The sequence below is a fragment of the Lupinus angustifolius genome, chromosome LG10, assembly GCF_001865875.1.
Source record: "Lupinus angustifolius cultivar Tanjil chromosome LG10, LupAngTanjil_v1.0, whole genome shotgun sequence".
NCBI lineage: Eukaryota > Viridiplantae > Streptophyta > Magnoliopsida > Fabales > Fabaceae > Lupinus > Lupinus angustifolius.
The window spans coordinates 10152662-10175601 of NC_032018.1; the positions used below are offsets into that span (position 1 = coordinate 10152662).

A 22940-nucleotide genomic window follows, 5' to 3' on the forward strand; every position below is an offset into this window, starting at 1 on the left:
TATCCAAAAACTGGAATTGTGAGTCAAAATATTCCCGCCAATAATCATAAAAGACGGTACAAAATAATTAATTTGACTCATATTTAATTTCTATAAGTACCATTTTAAGTTTTTCAATTCTTCATGGACCAATTAGCACAACCAAAAATTGTAAAACACATCAAGAACTCACGAAAACACATCAAGAACACACCAACATCTAAAATGATTAGAATAGAAAAAATGTTTATATGTCAAATGAAGAGTACAAGGAAATCTTGAATTTTGAAAAATTGGATGTTCACCAACTTAATCCCTCAAAAATTTCTACCACAAACTAAGTCTTTAAAAACATCATAAACCTCGATAATGGGAGCAAATGTTATGTCCATTTTTATATTGGCAAATTCAATCTTTCAAAGTACCAAAATATTTACCCCCAACCTGAAATGAGATACTTAAAAGATAGAATGTGTTGTTGCACATGAAGGGATACCATGATAATCAATGCTTACCTAATTTTTCTAATTTAACCTAATCTCTACAAGAACTAATCAAATTCCAATATCATTTATTTTTATGATTCTCATACATGTGTTTCTCCTCTATTGTTCTCAAGTACCCACATTTTTTCTTTTACACCCAAAGACTACAAATATTAACTCACACACAAGACAATGTTATAAGCAACAATTTATGAGAAATATTTAGCACTTTCACTAGTCTGCTACACGAACAGAAACTATAGGAATTGAATCCCACCATTCCTTCAATCTTCTGTTCCCTGGTCCAGAAGATTTCCCTGTCTTAGGGTATGTCATTATGAAGCTTTGCAATATTGCACCCATTAGGAAGTACTTGAATGGAATTACTGCTAATAAGACTGCAGCACCAATCATTGCTACCATTACTGTATTTGCATGCTGCCATAATAAAAACGATGATTTATGTTTATTAAAACCAATTAGACAATAACATGCAAATTGAAATCAACAAGTACCCATCACATCTATTGTCCTACAAAATGTATCATTCCATGTGCCATCAGTTATGATTGGTCAGAAAAATATTTAATTATTAAACTTTTAACTTAAATACATTGTTTTTAATCAATCATAGTTGATGACATATAGACTGACACACATTGTGGGAAAGCAGATGTGATCCATCACATCATATATTCAGCAGTTTCAACTAAAATAAAGCATCACAAAGAGGTTGAAAATATTTGGAAGTGCAGTCTCAGGAAAAGAACAATCTTGTATACAAGGTCCCCTATTATATAAGCCAATGGGTTTAACATCTGTTCCTAATAGATCATTGACCTCAAAGTGTATTTATTCTACTATCCATTATCTCTGTCATTGAAACTTGAGCAAATTAAAACAGATACACTTCAATACAAATGTAAAGATAACTGTAGGATAACATCTTTTACAAGAAAGTACCTTATCAGCCTTGGAAATTAGTATTGACCATATCTTTAGTATTGCTATGTTTGCTATCTGCAACATCTCATGAAGAGTATAGAATCCATGCTGGGCTGAGACAATGCTTTCCATTGTAGACTGATCCGAAGACATACTTGATCGACTGATTACTAACTCGTTGCATTTTTCGTTAATCCTTTTTCGTCTTAACTCAAGCATCATTACCACTACCCAAATCAAGAAGGCCGCAATCGCCTTGCCAACCCACTCCCTGCATTGTCTAAGTCGTGTTAATTCACTCATTTACCCTACATAGCGTATATCGAGTTCATAGTACCGTGTACCACTTACTGGGTACATCATAAAGAAAGTCTCGTGAAATTAATGTAAAAATGATGAACTGCGTAACCAAGTGAACCATGTACCGTGTACCAGATACTTATGAGCAAAACTCGCTCATGGTAGAATTGGTCATGAAAAATATTTAAGCATTTACACAATTTATCAAGTATATAAGCTAAAACAAATAAAGAACTTACATGAAGGTAATTATAAGAGATGCAGCAAGAACAGCAAGAGTATTTCTTGGCCTTTCCCATGTGAAGATTTCTTGAAACTTAGGGACCACACTTTTAAGTGGCTTTAGTAGTTCCTATACAACAAAATCAGAGAAAACAAAAGATTATTTGTTAAGTCTCCCATCCTTTCCACTTTAAGACAATCATGTAAACTGATTCTCAAAAGCAGAATAACATCTTAAAAGTTAAAACACTTTTTCAGGCAAACAATAACACTTACAAGATTGTGTGCCATGCATTACTGCTCATGGAAGATCAGAAATTGAGGTTACTTATAAACTTTAAGTTAAATTTTTACCGTTAAAACCAGAACAGCATCAGTGACTCCTTCATCCTTTAATTCTTCAGTGGTAGCTTTAGCAATGAGAACTTCCTTTTCTTCCTCCCGAGATTGATCGATAGCAGTATGTAACGAGGGACTATCATCTAAAACAAGAGGACTGTCATCTAAAACAAGAGGACTGTCATCTAAAACAAGAGGACTGTCATCTGCTTGAGTTGCCTCTTCTACTATAACATCCGAAACTATGTTCCTAGAAATGTTCATATTCCTGAGGATTGAACTTGCACTACATGAGTGTCCACTATTGATCTTATTGAGATTTTCGGCAATCTCTTCCAGCACGTAATCTCCCTTCGGTACCTCGTTATATAAAGAAAATATTAGGAATTTCGTTGGCACCGGCGGTGATATTCTTTGCATTTCTCTTGCTGCATGCAGCCTTATGATTCCCAACATTGTCCTTGCATGCATCTCCCATGATTGTATTGAGCTTTTTATGTTGTACTTAGATAAAAACTGATGCAGAAACATTATTTCCCGTATCAGTGCAAGCCAATGGTCACGTCTGGTGGAACTTGTAAGCTCTGGAAACTCTATTACAATATCCTCTGATCTAGAAAATTCAGAAGAAATATTTATTTATATTACTAACAAAATGATTAGTCATAATTACTATATTTGTTAAGGTTTCATCTCAAAACCAATCGGCAATGAGAGGAATAGCGAACATGTATTTAAACCATGCCTAGGAAAATAAGGCAGGTGATGACAGACTTACTTCCCAAGCAAAAGATTACCTTTGACCATCTTTAAGATCATTTTGATACTCATCAGATACATAATTCCACAAATGTAGTTTACTTTCCTTTGGGATTTTAGTTCATTCAATAGATTGTGATGGTAAAAATTTGCAGTTAGAGCTTTAGTTAGAACTCAGAAACTATATGGGGTACCTTGCTGAATTATCAGAAGCCAAGTATTTTCTGTAAGCGATATATAAGCATGCACATATTTTTTTGGAACTTTATCCCTTACCTGATATTTAGATATGCATTTTACATGCATGGTTCCAAAATATTTATGGAAGATCATAAAAAGAGATATACTAGTGTCCTTACAAATCAGCTGAATTGTAGACTATGGCCTTGTCAAAAAGTTGAGCTCCCCAGGGACCTGTGGCTACTGGTTTAACACTCTGCTCGATATCTTTAGACAAGTCTATTTTGAGAGCATCATCGTACTTTATTACACCAGAGGACTCAAAGTAAAGAGCGTAGTTACTCAGTGTAAGCCTTCCTGGCAATTAAAATCAAAGCATCATTCACAAGATTATGAGTAAATTAATCTACTGTACTCCAATGACTATAAAAAAAATAATAGTCAGAAAAACCAAACTTCAGACCAGGCCAACTTGTTCCTCTGATGTGGCGGACTACTCTCTGACTGCTGGCGGTTCCTTCAACGTGTAATATATATTCATCATCAGCCAGTTCGACACCAGTTGGTGTTGCTTGTTTCTGCAAATGTCTTATACACCTATAGAATCATGAATTTAGAAATAAAGGATAATAAGGAAGTGATTTTTCTACACATGAATTCTGATTTATATCATGGCATATTCTGGTTGTAGTATTGAAGTTATGGAAGGAGTTCCTGCTTTTTCTACATGTCAAATATCTTGAAAGAATAGACTAGAAACTTCAAATTATTGCTTCGTCAACCTTATATCAGTTTGTTCTATATCAGCAACCAATTTGATAAATATCCATATACAGCTACAATAAAAATTCAACAATATCATATTGTGGCATGTACCAACAAGGCGTTGGTCTATTGGTGTAATGCCTCACTGAATCCTCAAATAGACCAAAAGTTCAAGGGTTCGACTCCTGGGAGCAAGAGGGGCATCTACGCACTCCGAAAGGGATTAGTTCTTTACCTATAGGGTGAGAGGATATCCTTTGTTATACAAAAAAAAATTGTGCAGCATGTACCATATAATTGATCTAGCTAGGGAAAGTAAAAGATTAGGGCTTATAATGAAGATTATCTTCTATCCAAAGATATAAATCGATCCACCCATTTTTTCAGAAAGAATAGACTCTTCTGTTTTTTCCAATCACTACTTACAATTTTCTCTTTTTAACCACAACATCCATTATTTTATTTGTGGTCAATAAATATACCAAATATTTCCCTAATCATGTAACATTTTTAATCTATATCATATATTCTATCATTTCAGTAAGGCCAATCCACTCCCTTAACCAACTAATGTTGTGCGATCCTAATGTTTCTGTTGGCATGCAGATCTCAAGACTGCTTGGATAATTCATAATTTCATATCAAGCATGTCTTATTTGTTTATGTACCATATATACTAAATCAGACAAAGTTTATGAAGCCTAAAAGCACAGTAGGATTTCCTATCAATTATAAATTTGAATTATGGATGCATGAAAGTAAACTAGAAAAAAATCCAATCCTCTATCAGATCGATACGTTACTTGTCCATTTCTTTTAAGAACATGTCGTATGCTGGAAAATGTAGTCGGAAGCCTGTTGTTGCTGTTAGAGTTTCAAAAGTGAACCTTCCATTTGCTACATCTGAAACCAATGGAACTAATGATCCTAACCATACAAATGCATCTTCTCCAATACTGGGCTCATTTGTAACCTGGCAAGGTAGTGTTTCAAAAATTATTAGAAAACAAAATGCACAAAGGAGGAGTAACTTATGACAGCAAAACATCTTACACCTAAAATTATAATATTTCCGACGCAACAAAACACTGACAATCCTTTTTAAAGACAATAATATTCAAGGAGTAAGGAGCCTCATTAAGAAGAGAAGAGCTTCAAAAGCCTGTAATTTAAACTTAAGATTACAAAGAAAGGATATAGAAGGTTTAGGGTGTTACAATTTCTGAAGAGTATTTTAAAGTATCCTTCTTGTATGAGAGAATACTTCAGAGTATCTTATAAGATTTCTTAGAAGCTATTTTCTATTTATTTTAGCATGATCTCATTATTTGTTTCCTTATTTAATTAGAACAAAGTTTCTCATACTAGTCTAAATAAGAGTCTTAGGTTTATCTTGTATCAATTTCTCATCACATCATCATCATATCCTATTATCTAAGTCTCTATTTCCTCTGTCCATAAATAAACCCATTATTTGTATTCTCTAACTTAATGATATAAAAGGTGAGGTTTTCAATATCTCATATTATTCTAATTCACTATTTTATCTTTTCCATTGTCCTTACATAAACCCATTATTTGTATTGGCTAATCTAATAATCTAAAAAATGAGGGAAAAGGATGGTCTTACAAGGAGGGGCATGATATCTGAATAAAAAAGAGGGATATCTTCCTGTTCTTTAGCGGCATTCACGGCTATACTCCTTTCTTCTTTCTCCTTTGCTATTGTTTCCTGAAAACCTCAAAAAATATATATAATACCATCTAATCTGATCAATTATAGAAGACAAAAAGCAAAAAAACTTGAGTTCAAATCTTAGATGTGATAATGCAAAAGTTGAGACCAAGCAGTAGCAGATCCTTGTTTGCACCTTTTCTTATCATCAAATCTTAGACTAATGTTCAATGACACATAAATTCATACTACGAAATCTGGTAGTGCCTAGATGCGGCCTCAATTATCTTGTGGCAACAGATTTTGCAAGACAGAAACTAAGAGATGATATGCTTCATGTCACAGCCAATTAAACTTCACTAATTAAATATTGAAGACAAAGAGTATGGTAAATGATAGGAAATGTGTGTTCTGAGAGAAAGATCGATATCGAACCACTCCCATCTATAGGATACTTATCAAGTTAAGGATGAAAGTGTAACTGCTAATTTGACAGTTGATATGCTCGATTTTTCATCAATCCAGGCAGTATAAAGTTCATTTTTGTAAGTTGTAACTATATCACTGTCAACAGTTTTCAATCAACTAATTAAACACCCACGCTTTTCTTGGTGGAATATCCCATTTGATCAATGGTTCTATTGAATGGGGGGATATTATTCCGCTTTTTTTTGCGGATGGACATGATTCAATCACAACATTCTTGGCTTGATTTACTTTTTCATCATATGTGAAAAACTCTTATCATTTAGCATCATTCTACAGAGTACAGAGCATTCATGCTGCCTATATAAATTCAACCTTTCATTTTCCCTACTTCCTTTCGGCTAATACAAAGTCATCTATTGACTCAACCACACCTCTTGGTGCTTCTCAAGTACCAAGAATACTAACTTTTATTTTTGCTACATAGCAAGGAAAAATTGCGTGCACCTTCGAAAAAACTTCATCTAGATGAGCACAGTAAGAGATATAAATCATTCATCCATCAAGAATCAGAAAACATACCAACTGGCTCGGCGTAAAATTCTGACAAAGAAACTATGGTTTACTAGCATTTAATTATAGTTGTAAACATGACAACACTTAATTCTTAATAATCTCGCTATTTGATAGTGCCTAAAGCAAACTAAAAAACAAGCAAATATGATAATATTCATGGAATATCTTTGAACATTTCAATCTTTCAAATGAATTTATCATTATGGTGTGCATACTTCACAAGAACTTAAGAGAAAAGCACACACACTAACAAAGGAATTTATGTTTCACCAAGTAACAGCTTATATGTTAGTAACTAGGTATGTAACTTTATATAGAAGATGAATATCACCGTTGGATTGGGGTCGTGTTCGTCATAGTAGCTAGGTCTTTCCCAAGCTAGCATCATATCATATGTCAACCTGCTAAATGAACCATCATTGATCTTTTCCTCAATGTTGTGGCACATTACACTCAGAGCCATCCCACTGCAAAATTCCACTAAGTTTTTGCAGTAGTTTCCTTTATAATCCGGGTTCCATCCAGCTTCAAACTCTTCAACCAATTTCTCTACCGTAGTGTCCAGCTTACTAAGGAAAAGCAAGCATTTATTAGAATTCACACAAAGTTTATCTGATAATAATATATGTGGAATTGTAAATGTGCATCTTATGATTAAATTCCTATAAGTAACATTAGAGTTTCATTATATCTAAAGTGAGATTCACACATTTGCATAAATATATAGAACCTACAACCACAACTTTTGACACCTAAGGGATAGGTCCATTTATGAGTTGGGTTTTAGAGGGAAATGGGAGGTTTGGGAGCCATTAAACACACTTATGAAATAGCTTTAAAGCTTTCTATTTTCCTTTCTTCCCCTTCAAATCTCAATGCACAAATTAACACTCAAGTTGGGTTTTGGAGGGAAAATAATGGAAATGGAAGGGGCTTCAGAACCATTTCACAATTGTATTTTATGGCTCCAAACCTTCCCTTTCTCTTCCCTCCCCTCCAGAACTAGACTCCCAAACATAGCATAAGTGTCCAGCTTCATAAGTAAAGACCAGTCTATTAGAATTCAGACAATTCTATACACACCAGAAAGGATGGTACATCTGTAATAGGCTGAAGGATTCATCCATTGTGAAAAGTAATGATTTAAGGTGTGTAGAATTTCCCTTGGAACATGCAAGTTTGTAAAATAAGCAGGGTTATATGTACTACCTACAACGACAACTTTGGCTTTTAACACAAGGTAGGAGTACTAAATGTTATCCCATAGTTGTCTTGGTAGGTTGTAAGAATGTAAAAGAAACATTTCCATTACATATAGTCTTTATATGACAAATTTGGAGATAAAAAACATTAGTAATACACCAACATATCTAGAAACCTACAAATAAACCAAACTAAGCCATCACGGAAAAGATCCTCTTGGGGCCATTTTTGAGTTGATTGTTTTTGTTGAAAAAAATAGTTCAAGAACGCTTAAATTTGTAGCCTCTCTATATATGGTAGTGTTATGTTATGATTATGACCATATTAGGTTGTAGTTGCACTGCACTTACTATAATAATTACAGAAACATATAACTGATCCGACTCCAAACACAGTTATATTCGTAAAAACCACCAAAACTATGATGTTGTGACACAATTTACAACCCCAATTTAAAAATAACAATTACATAAAGTCGATAACAAGTCGTGTTTTAAATTGTACTCTACAATCACATATGTGACCACATTTCCCGCAATTCTGATACACATAAACCGCAATTTAAAACACGGGAGAAATAGTATATTACTCTGAACATCTCTTGACAACATCCTCAGCAAAGGAGGACAGATACTTTAGTTTCATTGCCATAATAACTCAACGTCGCGGTTTCTTCTTCTTCGAGCAATGATCTATTTTTTCTTTCTATCTCAATTTATTTAGTAACGTAAGAAGACACCGAAAATCGAAATGTTATGGTTTAATTTTATAGAATATAGAAGGTGATACGTGGCGGGTTCAGGTGTTGCCACGTCATTATTGTCATGCAAACTGAAGCATGCAATGTAACAGTGTTCTTCTTATCCTCCTTAGATCTATCTACATTATTGTCTACTGCGGTTCTCGGGGAAGAAATAATTGGCTCAGAAACTAATGGTTTTTTGTGAAGCAACATTCTCCTATACTATAAGTTATATAATTCTTTAATGTTAACAAAAAAAAAACGTGGGTACCCGAAATAAATATTACAATGATAGTTTATGGGTGAGAATAAGTTTTATAATATTCTTCATGTAAGACTGTAAATTTATAAATTTAATTTTCAATTAAACTTTGATATATATTATAGTTTTCTATTATTATTTTAAAATTATATATCTTTTATTATTATTTTATAATAAATTACATTTATTTGACTATCATTATATATTTATCATATTATTTATGTAATAATTATTTTTATATATTAATTAGTACAAAGTATATAGATATATAAATAAAATTAAAAACTCATTGGTATCCGTAAGTACTCAATACTCACATGGGTATATGCAAATATTGTGGGTTTGGGAACAGGACAACACTATCCTTGTCTGTGTGGTTCCGCTGCATTGTCAGATACTTGTATAATTAGTACATAATCTATCATTCATTCGTATTAAATTTTTAAGAGTAAAAACGAATGGTAAATAATATAATAGGAACTCGTATATTTTCGATGAATACATTTTTTTTCCCTTTTTAGTGGATCTCGGCAATCTCTTGTAAAATTGGGGTCATTGTAGAGCACACTCGGTGTGTCTTGATCCTATTAGGAGCATTTCTGACGCATTAACATATATCTTGTGCATGTTTCATTTTTCTTGATTTTTAGACAATAGGAGTAATCTTTCAACATTTTACTTTCGAAATTTAAGCTAAACTTGTTACCAACAGGAAATCCCCCATTCTGAGTAAGATAACCTTGTAAAGGTCATCCAAATCTGATTTTGCCATAATTAACCATCTAGTAAGGTTTTCATTTTTTTACAATATTTTATTTCCACCATAATTTTCTACAACAATATACTTTTTAACTATGGTGGTCTCATTTTTAAAAGAAATCATGTATCAATCAGAGTTTGTTCAAGTGGTACATGTTTGATTCCCTTTAAGTAAGATCTCGGTTCGAGTCTTGTGGATGAAAAAAATGTCCTCTGGGAGAGTTGGCCTCACATAGATCTGGATGTTCCTGGTTCGGACATGATTGCTTCTAGTGTGAGGATATATGTGGGAAACCAAAAAAATAATCATGTGATAGTTTTTTATTTTTATAAGCTGGTTTTTGAATTGTTTTCACAATTTTACAATTAGAGTTTTGTATGGTTATCTAGTCTTCTTTTTATATGCAAATATTATTATATTAGTATTTTATGGTGGGTGGAATTTGAATTATCAGCCTTTTGATTACTCCACGCTCTAAGTCATTCACCCTTACCATTTGACCACCCTACCCTATGACTCAAGTAGGGTTATTTGGTCAATTTTGATAACTTACTTAATATGGACCTTGTAGAAGGCTTAGTGATGCATCTTCATTGTCTGCAATGATTCAAGTGGTGTGTATGGGTGATGGAAGGGTTAAGGATGGAAAAAATAAACACTAATTGAGGTTTGGATAGAAGGGTGATGATGGTGGGAGGATGGAATATAATAAAGGAATGGTGTGGGAGTGAAAAAACAACAAAGGGGAAGAAAGGAAGTGGGCATGGATATTTTGAGATTTTCATTTTGAAAAAAAAATGAGAGGGGTGTCAAAAGCATTATTAACCAACAAGTGGGTTAATTGCTTACTATGATAGGTTGAAGAGTAAAAAATAAGGAGAGAAAGAGATGACAAATAGGGTAAGGAGAAAGAAGTTACAAATTAGATTAAATTTTCCAATTATTTTGTATTTTTAGATTCTTATTAGCATATTCTTTTATCATGGATTTTCATTCCCAACAAATTACCCCTAGGAATTAAACTTCAACCCTTGGACTTGTACAATATCTGATATCTAATTTTGCCTAACTAATAAATCATCTCTTTAACGGTTTTATATTATTTGATATGAGAGAAAAATAACAATAAAAGATAATTGTAATAATATTATTAAAACTTCTCAACTTCTCTGCTTCCCTTCTTTGCATGGTGATATCATATTTCATTAAGATGAGGAGTGAGTCATAAAAGGACACTATAGACAAGGCCTATAGGCTCTAATGGTTGGGTGGATATCCACCACTACCTTCAAGACCGAATTATACTCCTCTAAAATAAGTCTATAAAATTAATAAGTAAAAATATATTCACTCTCCATAAGTTAAAAGCATCAAAATCTCAACTCATTCAATGATCTGAAACTTAAAACATCCTTATTTGCACACATTCCATATAAACTCATTTTATCCAAGTCTTTTTCCTTGTGAGTTGCTTGAAAGTTGGATACTCCAAATTCAATTATATGTATGATGCAACCAGAAAGAGCATCAAGAAGCATAGTCAGAAGCCAGAAAATGGTACCAAACAGTCAAAAGATCAAAAAATGGTACCAAACAGTCAAAAGATCAAAGGCTGCCTATGTTTTTTAGAGCAATACTTAGATTCTATATACAGGACAGTCACAATGATGCTAAACTTCATTTTATCAAAAGTACTCTACCCTAGTGTACCTATCTAAATAGTTTAATATGACTCCATCATAAGAATACTTGCTTAGATCTTTGTTATAACTACACTCTAGCCTTTTCCAAGTCAGGGAGATCTGCAAATAATTTCCATTTATGTTAGGTATAAGATGGGAAGAAAAATCACAATAAAATAAAGAAGGGGTGAAAGGGCAACCAAGTTTATGATTTTAGCTACGTTACGGGTACACATCTGCTGTCCTCCAAGTTGTGTCACTGCATGTGCCACCAGATGTGGTTGGTCAAAAAAATAGTTATTTATACATTTTTTCAACCAATCACAGGCAGATGGTACATGCAGTGACACAACTTGTGAGACAGCAGATGTGCTCCCGCATGTTACAAGGTCAAACAGTTGTTTTGATTATAAAATCACTTCCCAGAAGTCTTACCACTTGAAAATATGTAATTGTGGGAAAGACTTTATACTTATTATAGCATGAAAAGTGATAGAAACATAGCAGAAGGCATGCATGTTCTTAGTATCTAACCAAATAATGGAGACCAGAGAGCTTAAATGAACTCAGCATATTTCTTCATATGGATCAATGTTACCAGCTAAAACCATTTCAGTGAGAAATTGAAAGCATCATTGTAATTATGATTGAAGTAAAGATACAAGGGGGATACTCACATAACATTCCTTCGTCATCACTGCTTTCACCATCTTCACCGGCAAACTGCAAAAGAACAAGATGCATTGTACGAGATTAAGTATCAAAAGGTCTGTTATACTATTTAAGTATTTAACTTCATTAAATGTGGTAACCAGAAGATATTGATTTACCCTGGCATCATCATCGTCAGCATCAGCTGCAAAAGATCAACAAAAGCTGAATGAGACAGGTTAAATACCCAGAAGAAGTAATCAAGTTAATTTAAATCTTCAAACACTTAATGCTGATGCAAATTAGAAAACATGATGGTCCAAGTGATCTGACATGCGAAGCAAATTATGGGAATAAAATAACTTCATGTTAGAGTGCCATTGGATGGCTGGAGGTGACCCCAAAGCAGTACATAGTAACTTCCGAATTGGATGGTCAAAATATCAGTTCGGCTACATAAATCTGCCACAAGTTTCATTATGTATGGTCATTCTCTTGAACATTAACAGTTAAAGCTCATTTATAGCTTTCACTACCATGCTTTACGTAACATAACTACAATAGCCCCTTAATCTACAATGTTTTACCCTTAATTGGTTTGTTCATCAATGAAGGCCCTAATCCATGAAATCCTGAGCAGTTCGCTGTCCTACATCATTAGACGTCTACATAACTAAGAAGCAGCTAATAAACAGAAGCAGGTAAGATTGAATTAGTAAGCATCTTTTCATAAGGGAGGAAGAAGATCTGGACAAGTTTTAGCCACTTAAACAGAACTGCAGAAAACTCAAAATAATGATATCTATAATAATAATTGCAACAACAAATATGAATGCAAATATTCTGTTCAATGCTATATCAAGGTAAAAATGACTCTATCATTATCATACAAATCTTAGGATCTTAAGTATCGTCAAAGTGAAGAAGTTTCTACTGTAAGTTGAAACATTGAACACAATTGCAAGAATATTCTTAACAGTAACATGATAATAAATGTATGCAAACAGGTGCAAACTCTCATGTGTGATTCCAGAGTAAGAATTTAAGGAAACGTCAACATGATAAATCATGCATCTAGGAGAAGTTATTCAAGCTTACAAGCTGATTCTTCATCATCCTCGTCACACCATCTGTGCCAATCAACCTTGAGATATGGAGCAGGTTTCTCTTCAGACTTCAGCAGCCTCTTCCACCAACCTTTCTGCGCTTTCTGAACTGAGCATAGTATGTTCCTTAAACCGGTTTTATTTTTACAACCCTATAAATCAAAATACAAATGTCTGCTATGAGCATCCAACCTTTTCAAATTTTGATATAATGATATCAAAAGAAATCAAAACTATTTTGTTTGCACGAAGGCATCATATATTGTCTTACAGCCCTGCATGCAACAATCACAAATTTAAAGTTTCATGCATCATAACTTGCACTACCTTGGTTAGTTTCAACAAAATAAAATTAAGCAGAATCATCATATATTCTTTTTTTACTTAATTGATTATGCAATGCAGTTGACTATATGCCTTGGCACAGCAGTAAAGTTATTGCCTTATGACCTATAGAGGTCACACTCACAGGTTAAAGTCCAAGAAAAAACCTCTCTGCTTGTAGGGGTAAGACCATGTCTACCCACCCTAAACACCACTAAGGCTATGTTTGGGAGTCTTGTTTTAGAGGGGGAAGGGGTGGCTTTGGATAATGTCTCGCTTGTTTGAGAGTTGGGGGAAAGAGAGGGAGATGTTTTGAAGGTTTTCTGAAGCCCTCTAAAACCCTTCACATGCTCATTTTCATGGTTTCCCCAATTTGGGGTTTTCTGGAGACAAACATGTCAAAATATCTAAATGCCTTTAGTAAAATTTAATAATTACATTTTTATTCATTTCCAATTGTTAATTAGATTTTTAAAGAGAAAGTAAAACAATATACTTGCATTATCATTACTTTAGTCTCCTGCCATCTAAATTTCACACTCCCAAACAAGGGAGAGGTTTACTTTGATTTACCTTCCTTTCTCCTTCCCTTCCTCCCCCCTCCTTACCCCTTGATTCCTCTTCATCATTTTCCCTCATAACTCCCAAACATAGCCTAGGTGGGAGCTTAATGCATCGGACCGGCCATTTTTTTATTATCATAGCAGTTGGGGCAGTAACGAACATGTTACACAATCCATACATGAGCATAGCCCGCTTCAGGACCCAAGCTACTTTCAGACCAGAAGCAAATGGTATGGCCATCCACCCACAAGGTTTACCAAGCAATCAAACAAGTCCGATTCAAGAAGATGCAGCTTGCTTCCATTGCACCACCCAGGCAGGTGGAATTATCATATATTGTTTAGATGAAATTAAGATAAACTTCAAATTGTCCCGATAGAAAGAACCAGAACAATGTCACAATCCAAGAGGGTAAGAACTTATTACTAAGAAGATCACTGTTTGAGACCAAATCCTTAAACATCTACAAAAGCGTGTACAACAAAATAAACACACTCAAAGCAAAGATTGAAGTGAGATAGTAGGACGTGTAGTGGACCTATGCCTCTTCAGTGTAGTTTGACACATCAAGGACACCACGATGCCTTGATATATGCAGAACCAAAAGGAATGTGGTATAAAAATCTTTGGATGAAGGAAGCGCATAAGAGGTTCATACTTGTGAAAGCGCCTTCATGATAGACAAGGGATGAAGACACCACTACTCAAGTTACTTAGAGATCTTGATCGCTCTCTAACCAGTTCACTCTGACAACCTTGAACCAAAACCTTGATTTCTCACTTTCACTCTATTCGCTCCGACCACTTTGAAACCCACAAAAGATGACCAATCGAACAGTTACAAAGCATAATAGACCTTACGCCAACAAGACAACATCAAACCTAACTTAATTACTGTTTTACCACTCTAAAGCTCTGTTAAATGGAGACAATAGATCCCAAAAAGAACAACCAGAATCAGAAAAATAAAAGAAACAAAATGAAAACAAACAAAACTATCTCTCTCTGTGTTCTTCACTTTTGAATCCCCTCGGGAAAAAACCACCATGTTTCTCACTAAAAATGATGTTCTTGATTGTAGAGAGTGGCTGCCAAGGATCTCTTTAGTTACGTGGGTCACGACATTCCAGTTGGTCCTCTCACCAGATCTATCGTGAGTGTTTCATCTATTCTCTTTGAGCCGGGATGATCTAGAGTTCCCCTCTTCTATATACATCTCATTAAGTTTATGATCTCAAGAATCTCATTTACATATAAAGTATCATTTGACCATCCAAAAGGGTGGCCAAGTGCACGAGGCTCCCACCTAGTGGGGTCTGGAGATAGATGTACATAGCCTTACCCTCGCAAGCGAGTCATTTCCAAGATTTGAAACCATGACCTCTAGGTCACAAGGCAAACAAAGATAAAATAAAAAATGGTCCAAAACACTCACAAATCATAATTACATAGATTCCAAACACAAAAGTTTAAAGGAGTACAAAATACCAAGACAATGAAAGAAAAAGGCAAATCTATGTAGATCACAAATAATTGCAACTAGAAATGCATACAACCCGCCTTAAAGCTTTGCCACCATCATCATGCTTACATAACACAAATCATGTGAAAATTATATTACATTATGTTAATGTCAATATGGTGTAAAATGGAAATGAAAGAGCTCACCTCGGGCGAAATCGGGCCATAAAGTTCTAAGGTAAAGCTGTAGGAATCACCTTGAACATGAGAAGCAGAGAAAGTAAACAAACCATGAGGCTCACACTTAATAGAAACATCCTTAGCATCAGGCAGTGCAATAGTGAGATAAACCTTATCAGAACGTTGTGCCCACAGAACTTCAGGATGGCGACTGATACAAAAGCAACAACAAAAAATTTCAACTGTTGAATTTAAAATAAATAAGTATAACAAACAAAAACAGCATAGATTTGCCTTGTAACATGGAACTGTTGAATTTTCAACTGTTGCAAAAAAAAAAGTTAGTTTCTCACACACACGCAAAACAAAAGCATCATCATGAAGAACAAAGATCTGTTGTCTCAAACCATATCTCAAATGTTGTCATGCCCCATTGTCAATGAGGCAAAAACAACAATAATAATAAATGTTTAAATTTTGAACTGGCATGTCATGTTTTCATTGGCGGGGACAGCTTCCGTGACATGGTTTGAGACACCAGATCTTTGTTCCATAATGAAAAGGGGCAAGAAAGTTTCTCATACAAAAACTAAACAAAAAATGGGGCAACTACATTTCAACAAATGTTAATTTCCCAAAAAAAATGATTTTGATAAGAAGGGGACGAACAAGCGATAATATTTTTTACTCCCAAAACCTTACCTATATGTATATGTAGTTCAGATTTAAAACCTTGGGGAAACAAAGAAAACGAAAGAAAGAAATGGGGGCAATGTTAAACTCAAGTGTGCATCAATATTGGGATTGCTCATGGGTTTTGATAGCAAAAACTTAAAAAAAATTAAAAAAAAAACATTGAGGGTATTGTGGAAGTGAGAAATTGAAAGTGCAAAAGCACGAGTGAGTACCTCATTTGGTATGAAGAAGAAGACGAAAATGGGAGTGGGTGATTTGTGAGTGCAAGTGTGAGTGAGAAATAAGAATGAAATGTGTGAGTACAACAGTAACGTCAACTTTTCTTTGGATTGTTGTTTGGTATTTTTGTCTCTCTTTGTTTCTTTTGGGATGGTTGCCCTCATATTAATTATATTATTTATGACTACCAATATAAATTAATTGATCAATAATGTCCTGTGTATATAAATTCAACTTTATATTATCTATAATTCTATATATTTATATTTATATCTATATTTTTATATCTATTATACTTCTGTACTATATATAAAGCTAAAATTATAAGTAACTATTATGATATAATTTTTTACATTCGAAAATTATCATTTTTTAACTTCTCCAATAATAACCATCATAAACTTTCAAATATTAATTTTATTCTTTTTCATAATACATTATTATTTTTCCATATATTTTCTTATTTTTATCTTCTTTATTTAATTCTATATTTGATTAATTTTCTTATCTCTTTGGTCTCTATTAAGCTTCTATATAACATTTCTTATATTAAATTATTTTTCTTTAAAAAATGTAACACAAAATGATACATATCAGAAAAATAAGAATGTGAGTAGATAGACACGAAATGTCGATCGACACACTAGTTATATATGAAGACAAAATACGATGTAACTACTATTTTTTGACTAATTTCAATTTTTTTATTTTTCTATTAACAATTTTTAATTTCTGCAAAAAAAAATCATATCTTACGTAATTATCATAACACAATAACCACATATCTCACATTAAATTTCACATTATAATAAACTAGCGTGTAGGCAGTCACTCTGTATCTGCCGACCCACATTCTTACTTTTTAGTATTGAACAATTAATTTTATATATTTTAGTTTAGAGAATTATATCATATTTTTTGTATATAATATTATAATTTTTTAATAAAAATATAAAAATGAATATTGATATTGCTAAAAATTGCATCAGTAGTTTGATATATTTAGTAGATATAATTTCTTCTAACTTCCATTTATATTTTTTATTCTATAGAAAAATATTGTAATAATTATTAATTATAAGGGCAAAATAGGTAACTGAAAATTATCTCATGTAGGTAGTTATAATATGTTTTGGCTTTATATATAACTAGTGTGTACAGTCACTTTGTGTCTGCAGGTTAATATTGCATGGTACTATGTATTTAACTTTTATATATTTCATTTTTTATAATTAGAATATATTTGTTGTATTCAGTGTACTTTATATTATATTTTTTTATGTTTATGGTAAGTTTAGTTTAAGGTGAGAGATGTGGTTAATTAATGTGTTGGTAGTGATTAATTATGATTATATGATTTTTTTATAAAAATTAAATAATGTGAATGACAAAATAGAAAGTGGAAATTACATCATGGTGAAAGTTACACCATGTTTTACCTTTATATATAGTATATAGATATTATATAGTATAGAAGTATAGATAAATATAGATGTATATGGTTTTATATATAGTATATATATAAAAACTATTATAACATGAAAAGTACTCTCAACACAAAAACAATTATAACACAAAGTATGATCAATACAAAAAACATTTTAATTCTTTAAAATGAAATATATAAGAATTGAGTACTTAATATCATAGAATAAGAAGGTGGGGTGGGCATTCGTACATGTCGACATGTAAATATCTATACTATATATAAAGCCAAAACTTGAAATAACTTCCCTCATGGTGTAATTTTCATTTCCTATATTGCCCTTAACATTATTTAATTTTTACAAAAAAACTATATAATCTTAAGCAACTACCACCAATACATTAATTAACCACATATCTTACCTTAAATTAAATATTATCAAAAACAAAAAAAATATATAATATATAAAAATTGAATATGTAGTATCACACAATATTCGCCGACAGACACGAAGTGCCTGTACACATTAGTTATATATAAAGGCAAAATATAGTGAAATTACCACTGTGAACTAATTTCAAATTCTCTATTTTGTCCTAAACATTTTTTAATTTCTACAAAAAAAATATAATCCAAGATAACCACCATTAACACAATAATCACATATTTTATCTTAAAATACACTCATTACAAAAAATTATAACATAAAATACACCCAATCCAAAAAATTTGAATTTTCTAAAATAAATTATATAAAAATGATATTTAATACTATAAAATAAAAATGTAGATCAACATACACAAAGTGTCTATCAACATGCTAGTTATTATTATATAATATTATTATTACTAGCGTGTTGACAAATATTTTATGTCTACCGATCCACATTTCTATTTTCTATTATTAAATATTTTATTTTAGAGAATTATTCACATTTTTTATATATTATGTCTATTCAATTATATATTTGTCCCTTCATCACTTTCTGGCTTTATATATTAGTATAAATATAAAGGTAAAATTTACCTAAAGAAAATATCACTAAATAAAGTGGTATAATTGATATATACCTTAACGTACTCTTCCTTTGTCTAATAAATATTAGGACTTTCTAAATTCTCAATAAATTATTAACTATTATATCCTTCATTCTATAATATAATTATGATAAAGTTGATAGGTATTACAATTGTTGAATGAGAACATAAAATGGTTGTAGATTAAAAAAATTATAACTTTGCAATTAATTATTAAAATAAAATGAATGAGATAATCAATTGTTTAAATTATGACTGGAAAAATAAAATGATGGTATAATAAACACTATCACTTTATTTAAATTGCGGAAACTATAAATCAATAGGTACTAAATATCATGGTAAAGATAATCATTTAAATTTTTGTTTTCTTCATTTCTATTTCTACAAGAAGAAATATGATAGTATACAGATGCAACAGTGCAAGAATTCAATGAGAGACAGCTACATAGTCTCCAAAATAAACACTGATCAAGTTTTAATTCAAAAATTTATGGTATTTACTAAAACCATAAAAGTCATAATATTTAATTATTGTCGGTGTAAAGAATTGTACATAATCATTAAAATAATTTATTATTCATTTGTATTATTTTTTGAAAGGTTAATGATAATTAAACATAAATAATTAATGATACAGTAACAATACATTTTCAGTGCATAATTTTTTTCCTAAAAAGACAAATGTTAAACAAAAGTAGCCTAGTTATTATAGTTAATGGTTTTTTTTTATAAATCATTTTTCAACTAGAACAAAGTAGGGACCTTGATCTTCATGTGTCTTTCTTACTAAACCAATATCTTCATTTTTTTTAAAATTTAAAGTGATAATATAAATCATTCTATAATATCCAACTTCTTTAATTATATATTTTCTATTGATTCACATATACACTAATCATATCAAAACTTTTATGAATGTTGTTTTGTATTTAGTCACAATGATTCTCGATTCTCAACATGTATGTACATTTGAACCATCTAGATACAATCAAATGAAAGATGTGGCCCCTTATGGTTTCTTGCATCATTGACATAAATAAAATTACTATATCATAGTTCTCAACTGCAAAATTTACTCAACGTTTAAAAATGGAAGAAGATTAATTTGTATATGGACGTAACCAAAACACCAAATTTATTTTCATGTAATTCACATTATGTAATACGTTTTACTATCTTGTTTTTATTCTTAAAATTCCAAGAAAAATTAGTCATGGTATTACCCGTCATTCTTTCTTTTCCAATCCCATTTTATTTTCCTTCTTTTCCAAAAATAAAGCACTTTCTCTACTCTCTTAAAACTCCAATCATTTATCTATTTCTATTCGTAAACATTATCTCATACGATTTGGAAGTCATTTTGGATAGCTTTATGCAAAATTCATTTAAAATTATATCTCCATAGTCTTTTAAATGAGTTATGAGCACCTTATCACGAATTCATTTATTATAATCCTATCAAAAAAATTAATTTGAAATGACTTTTCGGGTAGTTCATCAAAATCATTTTAAATTGACTTTTGAATTTCATTTTAAAGAATTTTGGATAAGGTAATTGATGTATGTGAATTTGTGGTAGGTTTAGCTTATGATTTGTATACATCTGTCCTTTTATGTTATTTTTACTTTAGCTTTTATGTTATTTCCCTTTTATCGGGTCAAGTGTGGGCTTTTGTGTATGAAATGCTAAATAGGCTCTAGAGGGTAGAAAATTAGGCCCATGAGTGAGGAATTAAGAATTGGACTCCAAGGAACCCTAAATTAGAGATAATAATATACGCATTGCCCACAGGTCCATCTGCATTGCTCGCAAAAATATATCGGTAGTGTATCACATTTTTGCTTATTAACCTATATTGTCTGGTCTGCTTGTTCGCTACATTTGCGGGCATTTCAAGCGAGCTACATGGAAAGCCCACATATATTAATAAAACCACAAAATGTTGGTTATCTAACTCACTCTTTCATTCTATGTGACTTTATGGGGAGCACCAAGTGTCTTGTACTGGACCAACTCAATATATGAAGTTATAGACTATTCATATTTCAGATTTATTGAATCTATTGCAATATATGTCACAATTTTTGTTTTTTAGAGTAAATAGGAAAATATCTTTGGGCTATCTACACATACGTTTGTTTGTTTTAAAATAGGCAGGACATGTGATTTTGTCTATTATGATTTTTTGGGCATGCCCGCATCCGCTTAAGTTTTGCGAGCATAACATAGGCACAAACAAAATGAAACGGACAACCTGTTTTCTCATCTCTACCCTAAATATGTACTTAATGTTAAAATAAAGATGAATCAAGGCCTAAATGAGTTTAGGAGTATTGATGCATGACTTAGTCTCATTATTCAAACTTTCAAATTTTCCATGAAGCAACCACGACCTAACTGTATGTTAAAACACAACGGTAAGTTCCACGTGTATCATATGACAAGCTTTGTGTGTCATCCCACAGTCAAGAATCTGCATAAGATTCACGATCTACAACTTGGTCGTGTGTTTTGACACATGTTTGTGGATCAATACCCTTTTAGATTGGATTTTATCAATATTTTCAATGAGCTTAGACCCAAAATTTGTAATTCCTAACATCCATAATCAAATGTGAAGATGCTTATAGATAGTTTTAACCTAGGGTTTTGCTTATGTTTTAAGAAAGGCGATAAGAATTAAAGGATCTATGTTCCTCTTGGTGTGTTTCAATTAATTCAATTTATATATTATGTGAGTAGTTATTTTTATTTCTAGTATATGGTTATGTCCTTTGATTATTAATGAAGACTGATTATCATATTTCATTTTATTGAGCATTGTGGTTTGAGTATTACTGAGCAAACCTATGTGTGTTCATTAGTCATAGATTCACACCTCATGTGTATATTGAGAAAGCAGAGATAACCAAAATACAAACACATATAACAATAAAGATTGGGTCCTAATTCATGAGAGTAATTTTAGGATTATGGACAATGCCATTTGGATACCACAAACCAATTATAAAAAGAGTAAGTAAAGAGTTTGCTTGAACCTTGTACTACTAGAGTAAGTATAGGCTTTAATCGAACACATATTTTTTTATCTCAAAAAATAAAATTATCTACTATTAAGTGACTCACTTTCACAACTTAAATTTCTTAGAAGAAAACGCTAAATTATGATTCATACACGTCAAAATCTCTATCTTTAAAGTGTTTTGCATATAAATTTAGTTATGTTTATTTACCTTTCTTTTTTTAATTCAATTTTAAATTAAAACAAGTTTTTAAAGATAATTAGTTACTGTGATTGAGAGACATTCCAACCCTTGTGTGATACAATTTTTTATTAATTAACGAAGCAATTACACACTTGCAATTTGAACATACCAGTAGTCCAAAAGAGGCATTTGAAATGACTTTGTTATAAGTTATATCATAGTTATATACATATGCACTCAAATATAAAGATCTATAAATAGTCACTGTGTTATTCACCTTTCATTTGAATTGCATTATTTGAAAAGGTAATGATAATTGAGAATGAATAATATATGATGTATTGATAGTGTAAAATATTATTACAGTGTCAATATATACATATTTTCTCTATAAATAAAAAAACAATCTATTTATCATTTATTTTCTATATTTTCAGTATTGTACATTTTGGAAGTGTCACGGTTGGTTTCATATCCACTATGCAAATATGACAAGAGTAAGAGGATGAGGGTCCACATGACTCGTGAGATCACAAAGTACAGAGAATATCTATTGCATCTTCATGTAAGGGGTGTGAAGCATCCCATGGTGGGAAGGAGCCATCATAAGGTATAGATTAGCATCACTAATAGGCTATACATGGTGGGAATAGGTCAAGTCGAGCTAGAACTCGACATGAACAAATCTTATGTGTTTTAAATCCATGTCTCAAGCATGACCTATTGGCGTAACAAATGAAATTTTAAGACTTGGCCTAACCTAGT

The 22940-nt window shown here is 31.9% G+C and overlaps 2 protein-coding genes across 4 annotated transcripts; both read right to left on the reverse strand.

Moving 5' to 3' along the window:
- LOC109358886 lies at positions 615 to 8594 on the reverse strand. Of its 2 annotated transcripts, XM_019603369.1 has the most exons (11): positions 8444 to 8594; positions 6983 to 7220; positions 5605 to 5706; positions 4778 to 4947; positions 3673 to 3806; positions 3389 to 3566; positions 2477 to 2883; positions 2286 to 2434; positions 1949 to 2061; positions 1428 to 1680; positions 647 to 902 (listed from the first exon to the last, which is right to left on the reverse strand). In XM_019603369.1, exons 1-11 carry the CDS (start codon positions 8503 to 8505, stop codon positions 699 to 701), a joined length of 2010 nt encoding a protein of 669 aa, XP_019458914.1. In that variant the 5' UTR covers positions 8506 to 8594; the 3' UTR covers positions 647 to 698. The 2 variants fall into 2 exon arrangements, with proteins under 2 accessions (XP_019458913.1, XP_019458914.1); XM_019603368.1 differs by having other exon boundaries at positions 615 to 902; positions 2286 to 2883.
- LOC109358888 (uncharacterized protein At3g03773) lies at positions 11222 to 16613 on the reverse strand. 2 transcript variants are annotated; one of them, XM_019603370.1, is made up of 6 exons: positions 16495 to 16613; positions 15614 to 15797; positions 13050 to 13209; positions 12131 to 12176; positions 11978 to 12023; positions 11222 to 11420 (listed from the first exon to the last, which is right to left on the reverse strand). In XM_019603370.1, the coding sequence occupies exons 1-6, from the start codon at positions 16497 to 16499 to the stop codon at positions 11304 to 11306; spliced, it is 558 nt and encodes a 185-aa protein (XP_019458915.1). In that variant the 5' UTR covers positions 16500 to 16613; the 3' UTR covers positions 11222 to 11303. The 2 variants fall into 2 exon arrangements, with proteins under 2 accessions (XP_019458915.1, XP_019458916.1); XM_019603371.1 differs by having other exon boundaries at positions 12131 to 12156; positions 16495 to 16612.

Coding starts and splice junctions, on each gene's coding strand:
- LOC109358886 (XM_019603368.1), bottom strand. CDS start 8,505: ATGGCAATGAAACTAAAGTATCTGTCCTCCTTTGCTGAGGATGTTGTC. Junction 4,948..5,604: donor CAGATATCATGCCCCTCCTT/GTAAGACCATCC, acceptor CTACCTTGCCAG/GTTACAAATGAGCCCAGTAT. Junction 3,567..3,672: donor CAGAGGAACAAGTTGGCCTG/GTCTGAAGTTTG, acceptor TTTAATTGCCAG/GAAGGCTTACACTGAGTAAC.
- LOC109358888 (XM_019603370.1), bottom strand. Junction 13,210..15,613: donor ATGGCCCGATTTCGCCCGAG/GTGAGCTCTTTC, acceptor TTTGATTTATAG/GGTTGTAAAAATAAAACCGG. Junction 11,421..11,977: donor TGATGACGAAGGAATGTTAT/GTGAGTATCCCC, acceptor AATTATTTGCAG/ATCTCCCTGACTTGGAAAAG.